General features: G+C 49.0%; 1 protein-coding gene across 10 annotated transcripts in view; it reads left to right on the top strand.

Annotated features, from left to right (window-relative positions):
- SLC2A9 (solute carrier family 2 member 9) overlaps positions 1–15,586 on the top strand; it is a 196,763-nt gene that overhangs the window by 110,066 nt on the left and 71,111 nt on the right. For 9 of the 10 annotated variants that reach the window (XM_081812617.1, XM_081812615.1, XM_081812614.1 and 6 more), the window contains one exon: positions 342–474. The exons of the other annotated variant lie outside the window; for it this stretch is intronic. In XM_081812617.1, the coding sequence (XP_081668743.1) occupies positions 342–474 (133 nt within the window). The remainder of the gene's footprint in view (positions 1–341; positions 475–15,586) is intronic. 10 annotated transcript variants of the gene reach the window in all.

The raw sequence follows: 15,586 nt of genomic DNA on the forward strand, positions 1-15,586 counted from the left end.
TGGTTTCCAAGGCCGCACAAACAGGAAGGCTCACCATGATGCCCCAGGGGTCATAGCATCCACCAGCCCTGATATCCCTGAGTGGCCTTGGCCCCGCTGAGCCCCCCAGGTCACCATCTCACAGATGGCTCTGAGAACTGACCGACCTCGTGCATGGAGAATGTCATACACGTGGGGCTGGTGCTAAACCTGTGTCCGTTCCGTTGCTCAGCCTCTTGGTGGGGATCACACACTGCAGGAGGGACTTCTGCTGACGGCCAAGGCTGTTTGGCCCAGGGGCCCGCCCCAGCAGGATGACTGGAGGCCACATCCATTCATTGGCCTCCTCTTTCTCCCTTCAGGAGAGCACCTGGCCATACCTGTTTGGAATGATTGCTGTCCCCGCCTTTGTGCAGCTGGTGAGCCTGCCCTTTCTCCCTGAGAGCCCGCGCTACCTGCTCTTTGAGAAGCATGACCAGGCAGGAGCCGAGAAAGGTAGGGGCCCATGGCCTTTCCCACACAGCTCCAGCCTCTTCATGGGGTCAGCGCTGCAGGGCACACCGGGACCTAGGGCCATTCCTCTCTGCAGGCGCTGTGCCAGGTGCCCCTGGACACCCTGTATTGCTTTATCTTCCCAACAGCCCACAGTGGGGACACAGATCACACAGAGAGCCTGGAAAAGCCAGGACAGAGCAGAATAAGACCCAGGTCTGCTCACTTCTAGGCGATGTCTCCCTATTGCTGCCTCTTGAGTGGTCCCAACCACAAGACAGCACGAACCTAATCTCTTAGTGGTTTAGGTCTATGTGGCTCTCTCCCTACATCCTCTCTTCTTCACTGCCCGGTTCTGCTGTCCTAACGCTCACAAGAAGGGGAAAAGTGCAAGTGCAGAATGAGCAGCCATGTCCTGCTGGCACGGGGCTGGGTGCTATCCACCCTGGGAAGAGACAGAGCATGCCCAGTTTATGAGAGAGAAACACGATGCCCACAGTGCGGCTGGGGACTGGTCTTAGGCCACTTTCCTTAAATCCCCTGAGTGGCGAGGTGCTGGGCCAGATGCAAACACTCAGAATCAGAGGCTTTCCTACAGGGCCCCGAAATGTCATCCCATTTTGCCCAGAGACAGGCAACGTGGCATGAACAATGCATTCTTCTGGTACAAGGAGACAGCTGACAGCACCCTTTACGCAGGAGGGGCTGGGTGGACCATGCTGCCTTCACATGCTGCCCGACCTTATTCTGACCTTCCTGAGCATCGGGACCCTCATCCGTAGGAGGAAATGATAGAAACCTTCTTCTGGGCTTGTTATAATGATTAAATTAGATGATTCATATGAGGTTCATAGTAGCATTTGCTGTCATTATTCTGAGAACTCTGTCCATTTTCTTATCCAAATCCTATCCTCTGACCTAAATTTCACTAATGTCCACATCTGAGAAAAAAAATTGAGAATTATATAGTCTTTAGTTTAATATAATTTGCACAACGTTTTTTAAAATCCAAACAACCTAAGTATTTTCTGAATTAACAAATGGGATATTAATAATTGCCCCTATTTGCCTAGCAGTGTATGGTCGGGATCCATTTTCTCATTTACAACATTCCTGTAAAAACGTGGAATCGAACATTCTCATTACTTCACTGTTTACGCGAAAGAACTGAGGCGTACAGGGCTGAGGTGACCTAACCATGGCTGTGGTTCTCGGTTTTTGGGTTCTGGAGGCCTTTAAAAATACGATGGGAGCTGCAGGTGTTCTTCAGCAGACTGCCCATAGTCACGAAATTTTCAAGAGCATAGCAGTGGAGGTGGGACATGAGCCCTGTTCCCCTCCAGGGGGGACCCTGGTTAGCAGCCCTCACCCATCTGACAACCGCAGGCGACAAGAGAAGGACTGGAACCAGAGCAGAGTTCCCTCCCATCCCGCTCATGCACAAAGGGACATCAGTGGGTCGTGTTCCAGGGGACTTTTCTTGGGGCCCGTGGGGAGGCAAACCATCCAGAAGTCAGGCTGCAGAGAAGGAGGCTGATTGTCAGATGGTGGAGGCTCTGGAGCAAAACTAACGTGAGGCTCTGAGTCCCAAAAGTAGCCAGGTTGTGGATCGGCGGAAGGCGGCGAACTCTCTAGTTCCATCCCTCCTGCTTCATCGGCAAGAACTCTCAGGAAAGGCGTCAGTTAAGCACAGTTGGAACGGGCCGTGTGTGTAAATGCCTGACAGTGAAACAGGTTTATGTCACAGCATGGTAGGCAGTGAGGGAGAAATCCAATAATAAATATTACATGGTGCTTTATACAGAGAACAAAGATGTCACTGGCCTTAGATTCAAAGAGAATCATGAAATTTGCATCTGTGCTAATAAAAAGTGGAGTTTCCCTCTAGACTTCAGCAAACAATGGATATTTACTGTGCTAGGCCCTGTGCCAGGTGATGGGGAGACAGGGGAGCCCCAGACTGGCATTCCAGCCCCCCAGGAAGTGGGGGGAAGGGGAAGAGGGACGGGCATACTCATCTGGACTGCGAACTATATCATTCTAAGCAATTCACATGTATTAGACCATAAAGCCTCTCAACCATGGGAAGTAGATCACATTATTATTCCCATTTTAAAACAAACAAACAAGAACTGAGGCAGGGTTAACTTGACCAAGGACAAAGCTAGCAAGCGGTGGCACTAGGATTTGCACACCGACCCTCTTGCTCTGGGACCTCTGAGCATAACAAAACACACTCTATCACCTAGCAGGTGGTTTGGCACTATGGCACGTACGTAATTTGGGGAACAGGGGCCCTGCAGGAGGCAACAATTGCCGTAATAATGCAGCATGTCAAACCACCTTGAAACTCATCAGCTTAAGACCATAGCATTTATCGTCCCCAAGTCTATGGGCCAGCAGGGAACTTCTGTTCCTCTTGATAGGGCTTGCCCTCGCAATGCTTCTTGTCTTAGCAGAAGTTCTCCGGCATGTCTGGTGGTCCGCTGGCTGATCAAGGCTCGCCTCAACTCTGTTCCACGGGCTCATCCTCCAGCAGGCTAGCTCAGGCACATTCTCTTAGTGAGCACAGAGGTCCCAGAGAGGAAGTGGAAGACACAAGCAGTTTTTCAAGCTTCAAATCAGCTAAAATCCTGTTGGCCAAAGTAACGCTCATGGCCAAGTGCACTGTCAGAGTGGGAGGGGGTGCACGGTTATAGAGCAAAGGACACGTAGGGAGGTCATAAAATCAGGGCCATCGATGCAACCCATCCACACCACAGACACTCATGAACGGAACTGAGTACCCACTCATGGGCTCCTGGACAGGCCTGCCCTGAAACACTGAGAACATAGAAAAAGAGCGTGGAAATAATAGAAACAAGGAGAGCAGCAGGGGAAGAAGCAGGCATAGGTTTTGTGAGAAAGCTGTGCTTTGTGCTGGGTGGGCTCTTGATAAGGGAGGACGTCTGATGTGCCCACAGGCTCCTACCCACCACAGGCATCCACCAGAAACGAAGCCACGTGCCTGGGAAGGAAGCCCTGGGGTGGCCAGCCCCTCCCAGGCCCGCTCTTACCTAGGGACTCTTGGCACACTGTGTCCCCCCGGAGATGACAGGAGAGATGAGGAGGGGCAGCTCTAGTGCCAATCAGAAAGATGACACCATCTCCTGAACCCAGCAGAGGGACTCTGAGGTCCTGTCCCCGCCTCTGCCAGCACAGTCACCTGCTCCTCCTCCATCAGTGCTCTGTCTTCATGTTTATGGGATGAGTGACCTCTGAGTGCCACCACCCCACCACCTGGTATCCCTGGAGTAATTGTCTCTCAGGCTCCCTTTGCCCTGGCTGGGGAGCCTGCTCGTGGGCTGGCTGCCAAGCAGAGGGCCAGGTGCCTTCCTACAAAATACCCAAGGGTCAAAAGGGGCAGGAAGACAGCTCAGAAACCACCCTGAGCTCCCAGAGCATGAAGGCACATCTTGAAATTGCTCATATGCTTCACTCCAGAGAGCAGGACAGACTCCCTTTAAACTGAGAGAATTGTCCAGGGTTCCAGCCAAGTAGGGGATGCTTTCTGTATCGTGTCTGTGGTTGGGGCCGATCTTGTGCAGCCCCGAGTCTGCTGGGGCTGTCTGCGCCCCAAGAGCTGGAGGAATTGCCTGGAATCCCAGTTTGCCAGCACAGGGAACGTCCAAGCCCTCTTCAGGGTGTCTTGGAAATCCTGAGCATTTCTGGGCTCCGAACTGTCGTGGGCACCAGCCTCCTTGCATGCTGCTCTGTCTCGCATCATAAACACCCCAACTTGAACTTCAGCCCCTGCTTTGGTTTCCTCAAACACCATAGCAGCAAGCACGCACCCCACATCACCGGAGCATTTCAAGGCAATATTGAAGATCTTGGGAAGGGCTCCAGGCACGGGGTCCCCACTGCTCAGCACCTACTTCTTTCCCCTCTCACCACTGTCCGCTGTCCCCTCTGCCTTCCAGATGGCTCTGGAGCTCGTCTTCCTCTCCTGCTAGCATGCCTTCCCTTCCGAAGCTGGAATCAGACAACATGCAGATTTCAGCAAACACCTTCCACTCCAGGAGTTTGTCAAAATACTTTTCTCAGCCAAATCACTTCCATCCTTCAGAGACACTCTGGCGTCAGCCACTAAGTTTACATGCTTTTCTCTCCTTTGTGTACCTGGTAACCTCGCTGCTGATGCTCTGACGCTCCCTGGCTGTCTGGAAGGCGCCCGTGTGTCTCAGGGCCGCGCTGCGGGCTCCGCGTGGTTGGAGAGGCAGCCGGGCTGGGTGCCGCCCCTGCTTCCCTGCATGGTAGCTGTGAGCCCAGGCAAGTCGCCCATTGTCTCGGACATGGACTCAGTTTTCCCACCCTGTGAAATGGGAAGAACACAGTGCTTATCTCCAGGGCCCAGAAGGATGCTCAGATGAGACCACGGATGTGTGGCAACATCCAGTGCAGGGATTATAATCATGTGGTTGAAATCAGCCCATCAACAAACATTCGTGGTAGATCAAGTAGGTCCTGGTTGAGAGGGTGCAGGAAACAAGCTCCCGTAGAGGCCATGAGCACCCTGGGCCCAGCCATAGCCTCGGGTCCCGCAGATCTCTTGGGCATCACGAAGATCCTTCCATGGCATTCTGTAATGCTGGCCCTGCCTCAGAGGGCCATGGGGAGGACCCGGAGATGCTGCCTAGTTGGAAATGTCTGTCTTCCTTTTGGTCCAGCTCATTCCCATGGAAGGTTCAGTGCTTCTCCATGGAGCTCAGACTTCGGTGTGTGAGTCACTGACTGTGTCCCTCTGGGTCCTCTGAGAAGTGGAGACTAAGTGGCCTAAGCAGCAAGGATTTCATCGGAATTATTGCCTGTGTAAATGTGGAGGGAGCTGACAGACCGTGATGCTCGTTGGACCCCCAGTGGGCAAGGGAGGGACGGGGCCAGCAGCATCAGCCCCAGGGAAGCCCTGTGTCCCTAGAACAAGGATGCCTTAGTTTCCCTGCTGTGCTCTACCACTGTCTGCGAGCAGTCCCTGAAGAGTACGGCCTGGACACCCAGGGTGATGATTTGCAGAGCACAGCAGCTGTGGCCCTTGGTCAGTTCTGTCCCTATGGCCGGGGGTCTGTGGACACGTTCTCCTGGCCACCACACTGATGGAAGCCACGCACCTCTAGAACCGTGCATCCACTAAGAAGTGAGGTGGGGTGACGCCTTCCCTGAGGTCCCCAGAAGGATCGGGGTGGCCCTGTGTTAGTCAGGGTTCCCCAGAGAAACAGAACAGGGTGCGTTGCCTGTGTAAATATTAAAAATTTATAAATACATATACAGAAAGAGATTTATTCCAAGGAATTGGCTCATATGATTGTGGAAATTGGCAAGTCCCAAATCTGCAGGGCGGGATGCTGGGCTGGAGACCCAGGAAAGAGTCCAGTGTTGCTGGTTAAGTCTGATGCCATCTGCTGGCAGAATTACCTCTCTGTCTGGGGAGTTCAGTCTTTTTCTCTTTAGGCCTTCAACTGATTGAATGAGGCCCACTCCCATTATGGAGAATAATCTGCTTTACTCAGAGTCTAACAATGTAAATGTGACTCTCATCTAAAAACTGTCTTCACCACGATATCTAGACTGGTGTTTGACCCAATATAGTTGACCCTAAAAAATGTGGGGGTTAGGGCTGCCAACTGCCTGCACAGTTGAGAATCTATATATAACTTTTGGCTCCTCAAAAACTTAACTACTACCAGCCACCTGTTGACCAGCCTCTGTCATTACCAGTAACACGAACAGTCAGTTAACACACATGTTGTATGTTATAGGTATTATTACGGTATCCTTACCATGAAATAAGCTAGAGAAAAGAAAACGTTATGAAGAAACTTATAAGGAAGAGAAAATGCAAAGAGTAGTGTATAAAAATCCTTCTGTAAGTGGATCCGCACAGTTCAAGGGTCAACTCTCTCTGGGTGCCATGGCCCAGACATGCTGACACATAACACTAACCATCGTGGTCCCACGCCATCCCTCCCTCCCCTAGTCATCTGCCCCAGCCCTGGCCACGCTGTGGTGTCACTGCCCGTTTCTGTCACTCCCCCTCCCTCCCCACATGGTGAGACTCTCAAGGGCAGGGACTGCGTCTCCTTAAGTGCCATGTCCCCCCAAAACCCAGCATAGACTTCCATTGGCTATGCATTGAATAGACAATCAAGGCCTTGAAAAGAAATCAAGCCCTTGAAAGTGTGCTCCAATCTGTTGAAGACCATTCATTTGAAAGGTCATTAAAAATACTGAATTTCCCAGAATGCCTTGGCAGGACAAAGGCAAATCCACAGGTGAGCCACTCAACCCAGAGACATTTGGGAACTTGCTGTCATCCCCAGCCTGGCCATTTTTGGAGCTGGAGCTCAAAAGCCAGGCCCCCTGACTCCCGGGAGGGAGATTTTTGCAATCACCTCCCATCTGGCCTCTCACGGGTCCTATATGATGAGGATGGAGATGGGGTTCTGGCTGAATGGCCCCGCTTTCTAGGAGGAGGCAGCATATGATACTTGTCCCCTCTCAGGACTCACCGATTGAGCGCCTGCCACTCTCATGAGCAGAGGGGGATCTATGGGTGTACCTGGGCAACAAAACACATCCTAGAACAGCCCCCAAATATCCTGTAACTCATTCTTCATAGACTGGGCATTTAATGAAATGACAAGGATGCTGATATTAATATTTTATGAGCCAGGGAGCTCCTGCAGGGGAGAGTGGAAGGGAGACTCTTAAGCCCCAACCTTGGGGCCCCGAGACTCATCAGCTTTGACTGGGCGGTCTGTGGTTGAGAAACTGCTCAGCAGCAGAACTGCATGTGCGTCGTCTGAGCGTCCCTTCCAGTTATTTCCCAGGCGGCATCAGTCTCATTGAGTCCTTCCAGATGATAGCTGCTGAGAGAGACCACAGAGTGCAGTGTTACACACTGGCCAGGGTCAGGAGCCCCAGTCCTGTCACACCACCTCTCTGAGCTGTGGTTTCTCCACCTGTATAATCAGGACTGGGCGAGATGCTTTCTTCAGGCTGGTCCAGCTCCGGGTTCTGAGGTCAGGACTTGGCACGTTGGGACAGAAATGGTGTCGCTGCCAGGGCTCCTGAAAGCAAGTGCATAGGGTCTGCTACCGCCCATGAACGAGCTCACACGACAGGTGATCACAGTTGTCATTGCTGGAGTGGCCTGCTTTCCATGTAAGGGACAGCGAGGTGGCACAGGACAATGAGCACTAACTGGGTTCAAATGTTTCTGACCGTTTGAGTTGCTGTTATGTGCTGGTGTGGGAGGCAAAATAGAATCTCCCTCCTCTGAAGGATGGCTACATCCTAATTCCCAGGACATGTGGATATTGTAGGTTACACGACAATGGAACTGAGATCACAGATGGAATTAAGGTTGCTAATGGACTGACTTCTGAGATGGGAAGATAAGCCTGGATTTCCCAATAGGGGCCCATGTAATCACAAGGATTCTTGTCATGGAAAAGCAAGGCAGACGAGAAAGAACCAGATAGGTAGCAGCACGAGAAGGGTTCGGCCCAAGGTTGCTGGCTTTGCAGACAGAGGAGGGGGCCACAAGCCAAGGAGTGCAGGCAGACTGTGGAGCCTGGAAGAGGCAAAGAAACCCATCCTCCCCTAGAGCCTCCAGAAGGAACACAGCCCTGACAACATCCTGCCTGTAGTCCACTGAGACCCACTGCGGATTCTTACTTCCAGAACTGTGAGGCTGTCCGAAGTCACCGAGTTTGTGATAATTCATTACAGAAGCACTAGGAAACGAACAGAGGTTAAGTGTGCTGCGTCCACTGCCTTAATCCTCACCAAAAAAGCCTCCAGTGTTCCTGCTCCTTCTTTTATAGATGAGGAGACAAAGATGCAGAGGGATTCAGGTCACAGAGCTAGCACCCTGGTCAGCGTTCCCCTCAGGCGGTCAGAAAGAATACTTCAGGAAAGTACTGAATGCAGGCGAATGGTCACAAAGGTGTGGGGCAGGGGGCGTCAGGCAGGGCCCCCCCCCCCTCAGCAAACTGCAGCCAGCACATCGCGGCTACAGGGCGGATGCTGGAACTGGGGCACGAATGTGGGTGCCGCCATTGCCAGGAAGGACCCCAGAGCTTCAGTCTCCAAGGCTGAGCAGGGGTCACCACCACTCCTGGTGCTGGAGTTTCAACCAGAGGTAGAAGAGGCTCTTTCTTCCTCCTACTCCTGGACCTGCACCCGCGCCTCTCGTGGATGGATCTACCAGGAATCAGCTAGCATGGGAGTCCAGGCAATGTGGTCTGCAGGCCACAGAGTGACTGGGGACTGATCCCAGTGGGCAGAATGTGACACAGCTAGGAAATGGGGGGGGGGGTGCTCCGGGCACATCTCACTCCGGCCCTTTGCACAAGCTCCTTCAACCAGAAGGCTCCTCCCTGCAACAGTCCATGTAGGTCTCTGCTGCAGGGGCATCTCCCCAAAAGCACCTTCCCCAATTACAGTAGCTCAAACGCTTTCTCTCCTCTTCACTGTCCCTCACCCTAATTTATTTTTCTTCTAAGCACTTAGTACCTGAAATTGTGTATTTATATGCTAATTTGCTTAGCATCTGCTTCCTCCAACGAAAGCTCCCCAAGGGCAGAGACTTTTCCTGTTTTGCTCACAGCTGAAGCCCAGCACCTAGAACAGGGCTGATCATGTGCGGAAAGAATGAATGAAACCGAAGTTCACCTGACAGCAGAACGCTGCTCCTCCAAGCTCTGTGCTTCACGCTCTAAGTGGTTTATGGCCACCAGAATCTTCCTTGCCCTGGGAACACGGAGCAGTTTCAACCCGAGGGGAAGAAGGCGAAGCGGGAAAGACAGGCGTGAGGCAGCTTTATTACCCAGGCCAGCGGTTTTACCAGGGACATGTGTAAGATAATCACTTTGGACCTTCTGATGTTTATGCCTTGGTAGTTTCTACCTCTGCACCCGAGAGGTCTTCCTCAGGGGAGGGATCTTCAAGTCCAAGCAAAGCATATATATAAAGTCCCATTCCAAGTCTCCTCGCAGCCACTCCCAAGGTGGTGCGGAAGGTATGCGGGTCGGGATGTTTGGATGTGTGCTCAGAGGGAAGGAACCAGACGAGGAATTTTTACAAAATGTTCAATAAAGACGTAGGCTCTTCATGCTTATGAAGGCTTCAGTTCAAAGCAGTTTGAGTCAGACATGGAGACTATCTGAACAATGTCTAACAGTGAACTCTCTAAAGAGTTCTCTAAAATCAAATCTCAAGCACAACGCACTGACATTAGGATGCTATAGAGACCTATCTTTCGGAATATAGTAGGTGCTCAGTAAATGTGTGTTGAGTACTTGAACAAATAAATGATACCTACTTGAGACACAGGCAGAGGGTGTCCTAACTGTGCAGTGATGTGAGAGAAGGGAGGACAAATGGACTTATCATGTGGTAAGGGCCTGGGGCACAAAGGCACATGCAGGTGGCCCACCTGTCACAGTGTTCTCCAGCTCTAAGAGATTATGTTCCTACCCTCACATTACAGGTCAGGCCAGGGAGGTTGGTATAACCTGCCAAAGGCTGCTCAGTTAGTAAGTGGTGGGGCCAGTTCTTGAACCCAGGCTTGGCTGGAAACAAAGTCTAAATCTTTGTCTATAAAACCACAAGAATCTGGGATAGACATGGTGTGGCCCCAAAGCATGAGGACATCTGGTTGTAGTGGAATGTGACTGGAGGGGAGCAGCTGAGCTTAAACCAGGAGGCTTCATCTCGGCTTCAGAAGTTAGCAATGCACTCACGCCAATGCAACAGCTTCATCGTGCTGATGTGGAACCGAGACCAGATCAGTGAGTCTTGTCTGAAGCCACCAGACAAGTCAGTGGCTGAGCTAGGACAAAGTCCCTTCTCCTGACTCATAGTCCACTGTGCTCGTCATCACCCCCTCCTGTCCCCCAAAGGTAGCAGGAGGGAAGACTGGGCCAAGGTCTGGGGAGGACCGGCCCATCCAAGCCCATTCAGCTTTGTGATGCTGTCATGCATTTGATGGTGGCAACGTTTGGGGTCTAACCTGCTAGTCAACTGTGACCGTTTGCAGCCGGCCTCTGCCATTAGCCTTTTGCTCCTATATCAGTAGTTTGTTCGCGCAAGAGTGGCAGTAACTTTTACAATCTTTGTGTCTGGCATATTGGACAGTTCCACGAAGCTGAGAGGGAATCTGGACACATCCCCTTCCATAGGGATGAAGAAACTGGAGGTTAAAGGTCAAACTCGCCAGGCCATACCTTATAGGCTTCTTTTTTCTCTTTTTCATAAGTATTACTGACTTCATCTTCTACCTTATAGAAATCAAGGAAAAAACTGAGACAGCATATAAAGCACACAAGCGTGTGTGTGTGTGTGTGTGTGTGTGTGTGTTATAGGTTCAACTCAGGGCTCTGGAAGGAAAAGGAAGAGCCCTTGCTGATTAAAACAGAGCTACCAAGTGGTAGCTCACTGTGGAGGTTAAGACCTCAGACTTGTGGGGCAAGGTTGGTTGGGTTCAAGTCCCTGCATTGCCATCTGCTAGCTATGTGCAGCCTTTCGCTTGGTTCCCCTGTCTGAGGCACTCATCTTACTGGATTATTTTGAACTTCTAAGTGATTTAATTCACATTAAGGGCTTAGAACAGTGCCTGGAAACTGACTATGTCATGGGAGGCATCCTGTCATCTTTCAAGGAGGAGATACCAATTAGTGTCTGAGCTTCCTGGCAGCCAGGGCAAGAAAGGAACTGATTCCTCCAGAAAGACTCTCTCTTTCTGAGAAGCAAATCAGTTTCTCAGGAGAGACAGAGTTTACCTACACACAACTCTAAAAACCATTTATTGGGGCACCGGGGTGGCTCAGTCATTAAGCATCTGCCTTCAGCTCAGGTCGTGATCCCAGGGTCCTGGGATCGAGCCCCACATCGGGCTCCCTGCTCAGCGGGAAGTCTGCTTCTCCCTCCCCCACTCCCCCTGCTTGTGTTCCTGCTCTCGCTATCTCTCTCTCTCTGTCAAATAAATAAATAAAATCTTTAAAAAAATAAAAAATAATAAAAAATAAACATTTATTACAAGGGACCCTCCAGAGAGGGTCTTGAGACACATAATCAAATCTTAAACTAAAGTTAAAGCAATTGCAAAATATATTTTTCTATGATTTTTCTTATATGGACCCTCAGTAAGAGCTGAAGCACAAGCCTGAAGTGCAGCTCAGGGAAGGCCATTGTAATGGAGTCTGAGTTATGAGTAACCTCCTGGAGTCACTGTTCATTGCATGCCCACTTATTTTTGGAGTTTTTGTTGTGTACCAGGCATGTACTAAGCCCAGGGGATAAAATATGGAGCAAAACCAGACCGGGCCCCTGATTCCTGAAGCAAGCAGTCAGTGAGGGGGTCTGACAGGAACCAGGTCACCTCACAGATGAGTGTGAGTTGGCCCCATGCCGGGAGCTATGAGGGAAAGAGCACAGAGCTCCATGGGACTGGCAGGGGGACACCGGGGAGGGCTTCCTGAAAAAGACAGCAGTTGTGCTGGGGTGGAAAGATGAGTTGACATAAGAGAGTAAAGGAACAAGGCAGGAATCCATCCACAGCTCAAGGGTTGATCATAAACCCATGAATACATATGGCCAGGAAGGATGCCTGTTTTTGTTGTGGTCATTTGCTTGCTTGTTTTTTCTTTTTTTTCTTTTAGTAAGTACTTCCACTATTCCTACCTCGGAAAGCTACCACTGATAACTGTTGTCCATCAGGGATAATCCCTGGCTTATCACCTGATAGACACATGTCGTTTGAGTCTCACGAGTACCTTCTGAAACACATAGTAGCCTTCTGTGAACATTGGCTGGTCTTGTTCACATTGACATTATTCACTCTATTTCCTTACAGAAGACAGCCGAGGTTTTAGCTGCCAAGTGACTCCCCAGGTCACGCAGGGTAAATCTGTTGTGCCCCGCCTCTCTCTCACCCCAGTGTTAGTTAGCCCTTGGCCACCTTGCTATTTTGCCTGTTTCAGTCACAGCTTGTTGAAGACCAGTTGACTGTGTAGCCGTGGGTTTATTTCTGGGCTCTCTATTCTGTTCCACTGGTCTATTATGTCTGTCTTTTTTATGCCAGTACCATACTGTTTGAATTATGGTAGCTCTGCAGCATATTTTGAAATCAGGAACCCTGATGGCTCTGCTTTGTTCTTTCTCAAGTTGTTTTGGCCACTCATGGTCTTTTGTGGTTCCATATGAATTGTAACATTATTTTTTTTTCTATTTCTGTAAAATATGCCATTGAGATTTTAATAAGATGGCATTGCATCTGTTGATGGCCTTGGGTAATACAGTCATTTTAACAATCTTAAATCTTTCAACCATGAACACAGGGTGTCTTTCCATTTCTTTGTGTCCCCTTTAATTTCTTTCATCAGTGTTTTATAATTTTCAGTGTAAAAGTCTTTCTCCTCCTTACATAATCTTGTTCCTAAGTATTTTCTTCTCTTTGATGCTATTGTAAAGGGGATTATTTTTTCTAATTTCCTCTTAGGGTAGTTTGCTGTTCATGTATAGAAAGGCAACTGATTTTTGCACGTTGATTTTGTATCCTGCAACTTGACTGAATCTATGTGTTTAGTTCCAACAGTATTTCGGGTGAAGTCATTGGGGTTTTATATATCTAAGATCATGTTGTCTGCAAACAAGGATGATTTTACTTCTTCCTTTCCAATTTGGATGTCTTTTCTTTCCTTTTCTCACTTAATTGCTCTGGCTAGGACTTCTGAATAGAAGTCATGAGAGTGGGTATCCTTGTCTTGTTCCTGACCTCAGAGAAAAGACTTTCAGTTTCTCACTGTTGAGCATGTTGTTGGCTGTGGGCTGTAATGTCTTCTGGATAGAGGATAACTATAAAACTGGGTATCTTTATGCAAAAGAATGAAGTTAGACCCTTAGCTCACACCATACACAAAAATCAACTCAAAATAAATTATAGACTTAAACGTAAGACCTGAAACCATAAAATTCCTAGAAGAAAACAAAAGGAGAAAGCTTCCTAATATTGGTTTTGGCAGGGATTTCTTGGATATGACACCAAGAACATAGGCAACAAAAGCAAAAATGGATAAGGGGAACTACATCAAATTAAAAGGCATCTGTACAGCAAAGGAAATAATCAACAGAGTGCAAAGGTAACCTATGGAATGGTAGAAAATATTAGCAAACCGTATATCTGATAAGGGGCTAATAATAGCCAAAAAAATGAGGAACTTTTGCAATTCAATAGCCAAAAATCTAGTAACCGTATTTAAAAATGGGCAAAGAACTTGGATAGATATTTCTCCAAAGAAGACATACTTTACCAATGGATATGTGGAAAAAAATTCAACATTGCTATGATCAGGGAAATGCAAATCAAAACCACAGTGAGATATCACTTCACATCACCAGAATAGCTAGTATCAAAAACTCAAGAGGCAAGTGTTAGTGAGGACATGGAGAAATTGGAACCCTTGCACACTGTCGGCAGGAATGCAAAATGGTGCAACCACTATAGAAAACAGTAGGAAGTCTCCAGAAAATGAAAAATAGAAATACCATATGACCAGCAGCCCCACATCCAGGCATTTATCCAAAAGCATTGAAATCAAGATCTCAAAGAGATATTAGCACTCTTAGATGTTCAATGCAGCACCATTCACAGTAGCCAAGATGTGTAAAAAACCTACATGTCCATTGATAAATGAACATATAAAGAAGATGTGGTATACACATGCAATGGACTATTATTCAGCTTTAAAAAAGAAGGGAATCCTGCAGTGTGTGACATGGATGAACCTGGTGGACCTTATGCTGCGTGAAATAAGCCAGTCACAGGAGGGAGAGTGCTGCCTGACCTCACGCACTTAAAGTATCCAGAACAGTCAAGTTCATAGAACCAAACTGTGGAATAGTGGTTGCCAGGGGCTGTGGGGGAGGGGGAAGTGGGGAGTTGCAATCAGTGGGTATAAAGTTTATGCAAGATGGATAAATTCGAGACATCTGCTGCACAACACTGTGTCTATTGTGCACTTAAATACTGCATTGTGCACTTACAAAGGTGTTCCGTGGCAAATCTCATGTTCAGTGTCCTTACCATAAGAGAATAATTTGTTTATCTTAGTAATAATAAATTATTCATTCACTAATGGAAAAAAATAAGGTACAGCTATAGAGATCCTGACAATATGAATGCAGCTGCTAATTGCATTACATGCAGAAACAACCCTTGCAAAGGCAGAATGCCAGCAGACATCTAAAGAGCACTCTGGGGAAAGAGGACTTCCCATCTGCCTAATGGCCTGACCTAACCTCTCGGACAAGGGATGCATGATACAAGATCTGCTCTCAGCGACCGCCTCCTGGCAGGATCAGCCCAAGTCATGCTTGCACCAACCCAGGCACGCAGCACCATGGGGGCCAGAATGGCAGCTCTGCCGTGTGACTTGGACACATCGCTTCATCCCTCTGAGCCTCAGGTTCCCCCATCTGTTAAAAGGCAAGTAGGAGCACTGAACTTGCGGGGGTTTCCTGAGGTTCCTGCAGGCCCCACATCCAGCACTATCCACCTGGAGTTGCAGTGAGATGTGTTCTGTCTCCCCCTAAAGGACTCCTTCTGAGCAGAAATTGTGCCTTTTTCTTCCCCTAACACAGGACACTTTTGCATCCCCCCACACATAGCAAGCTCTAAAAAGCTGCAGGTTAGTTGAAATGAACTGAATTTGGTTCTGTTAGCTTTTCATCTCTGTGGTTTCTTTTCATCATTCGTTGAGGTGTGTGCAAAGAAAGATCAAGCTGGAACACTGACTCCCTCACCTTCTACCTGTGATCTCTGGGACATTTCCCAATTCCTCTGAGGCTCAGAGAACAGAACAACACTAGGTTATCTCGATAAGGTCTGTAAGACACCTAGCCCAAAGTCTGGCCATAGTAGGTACACAATAATGTTGCCTCCCCTGCCTGCTTGGTCTCTTGACTCCCCTTCTATGAAGACGAGTCTTTAACTGGTACAAGATCTGATTACATAAGAACTTCCTCTCCCAGCCCAGAAATTGACTGCACCGCCCAGAGGATTTTCTCTCCACTT

Source organism: Leptonychotes weddellii, chromosome 2 (assembly GCF_054177405.1).
Source record: "Leptonychotes weddellii isolate Sample4059 chromosome 2, ASM5417740v2, whole genome shotgun sequence".
Taxonomy (NCBI): Eukaryota; Metazoa; Chordata; class Mammalia; order Carnivora; family Phocidae; genus Leptonychotes; species Leptonychotes weddellii.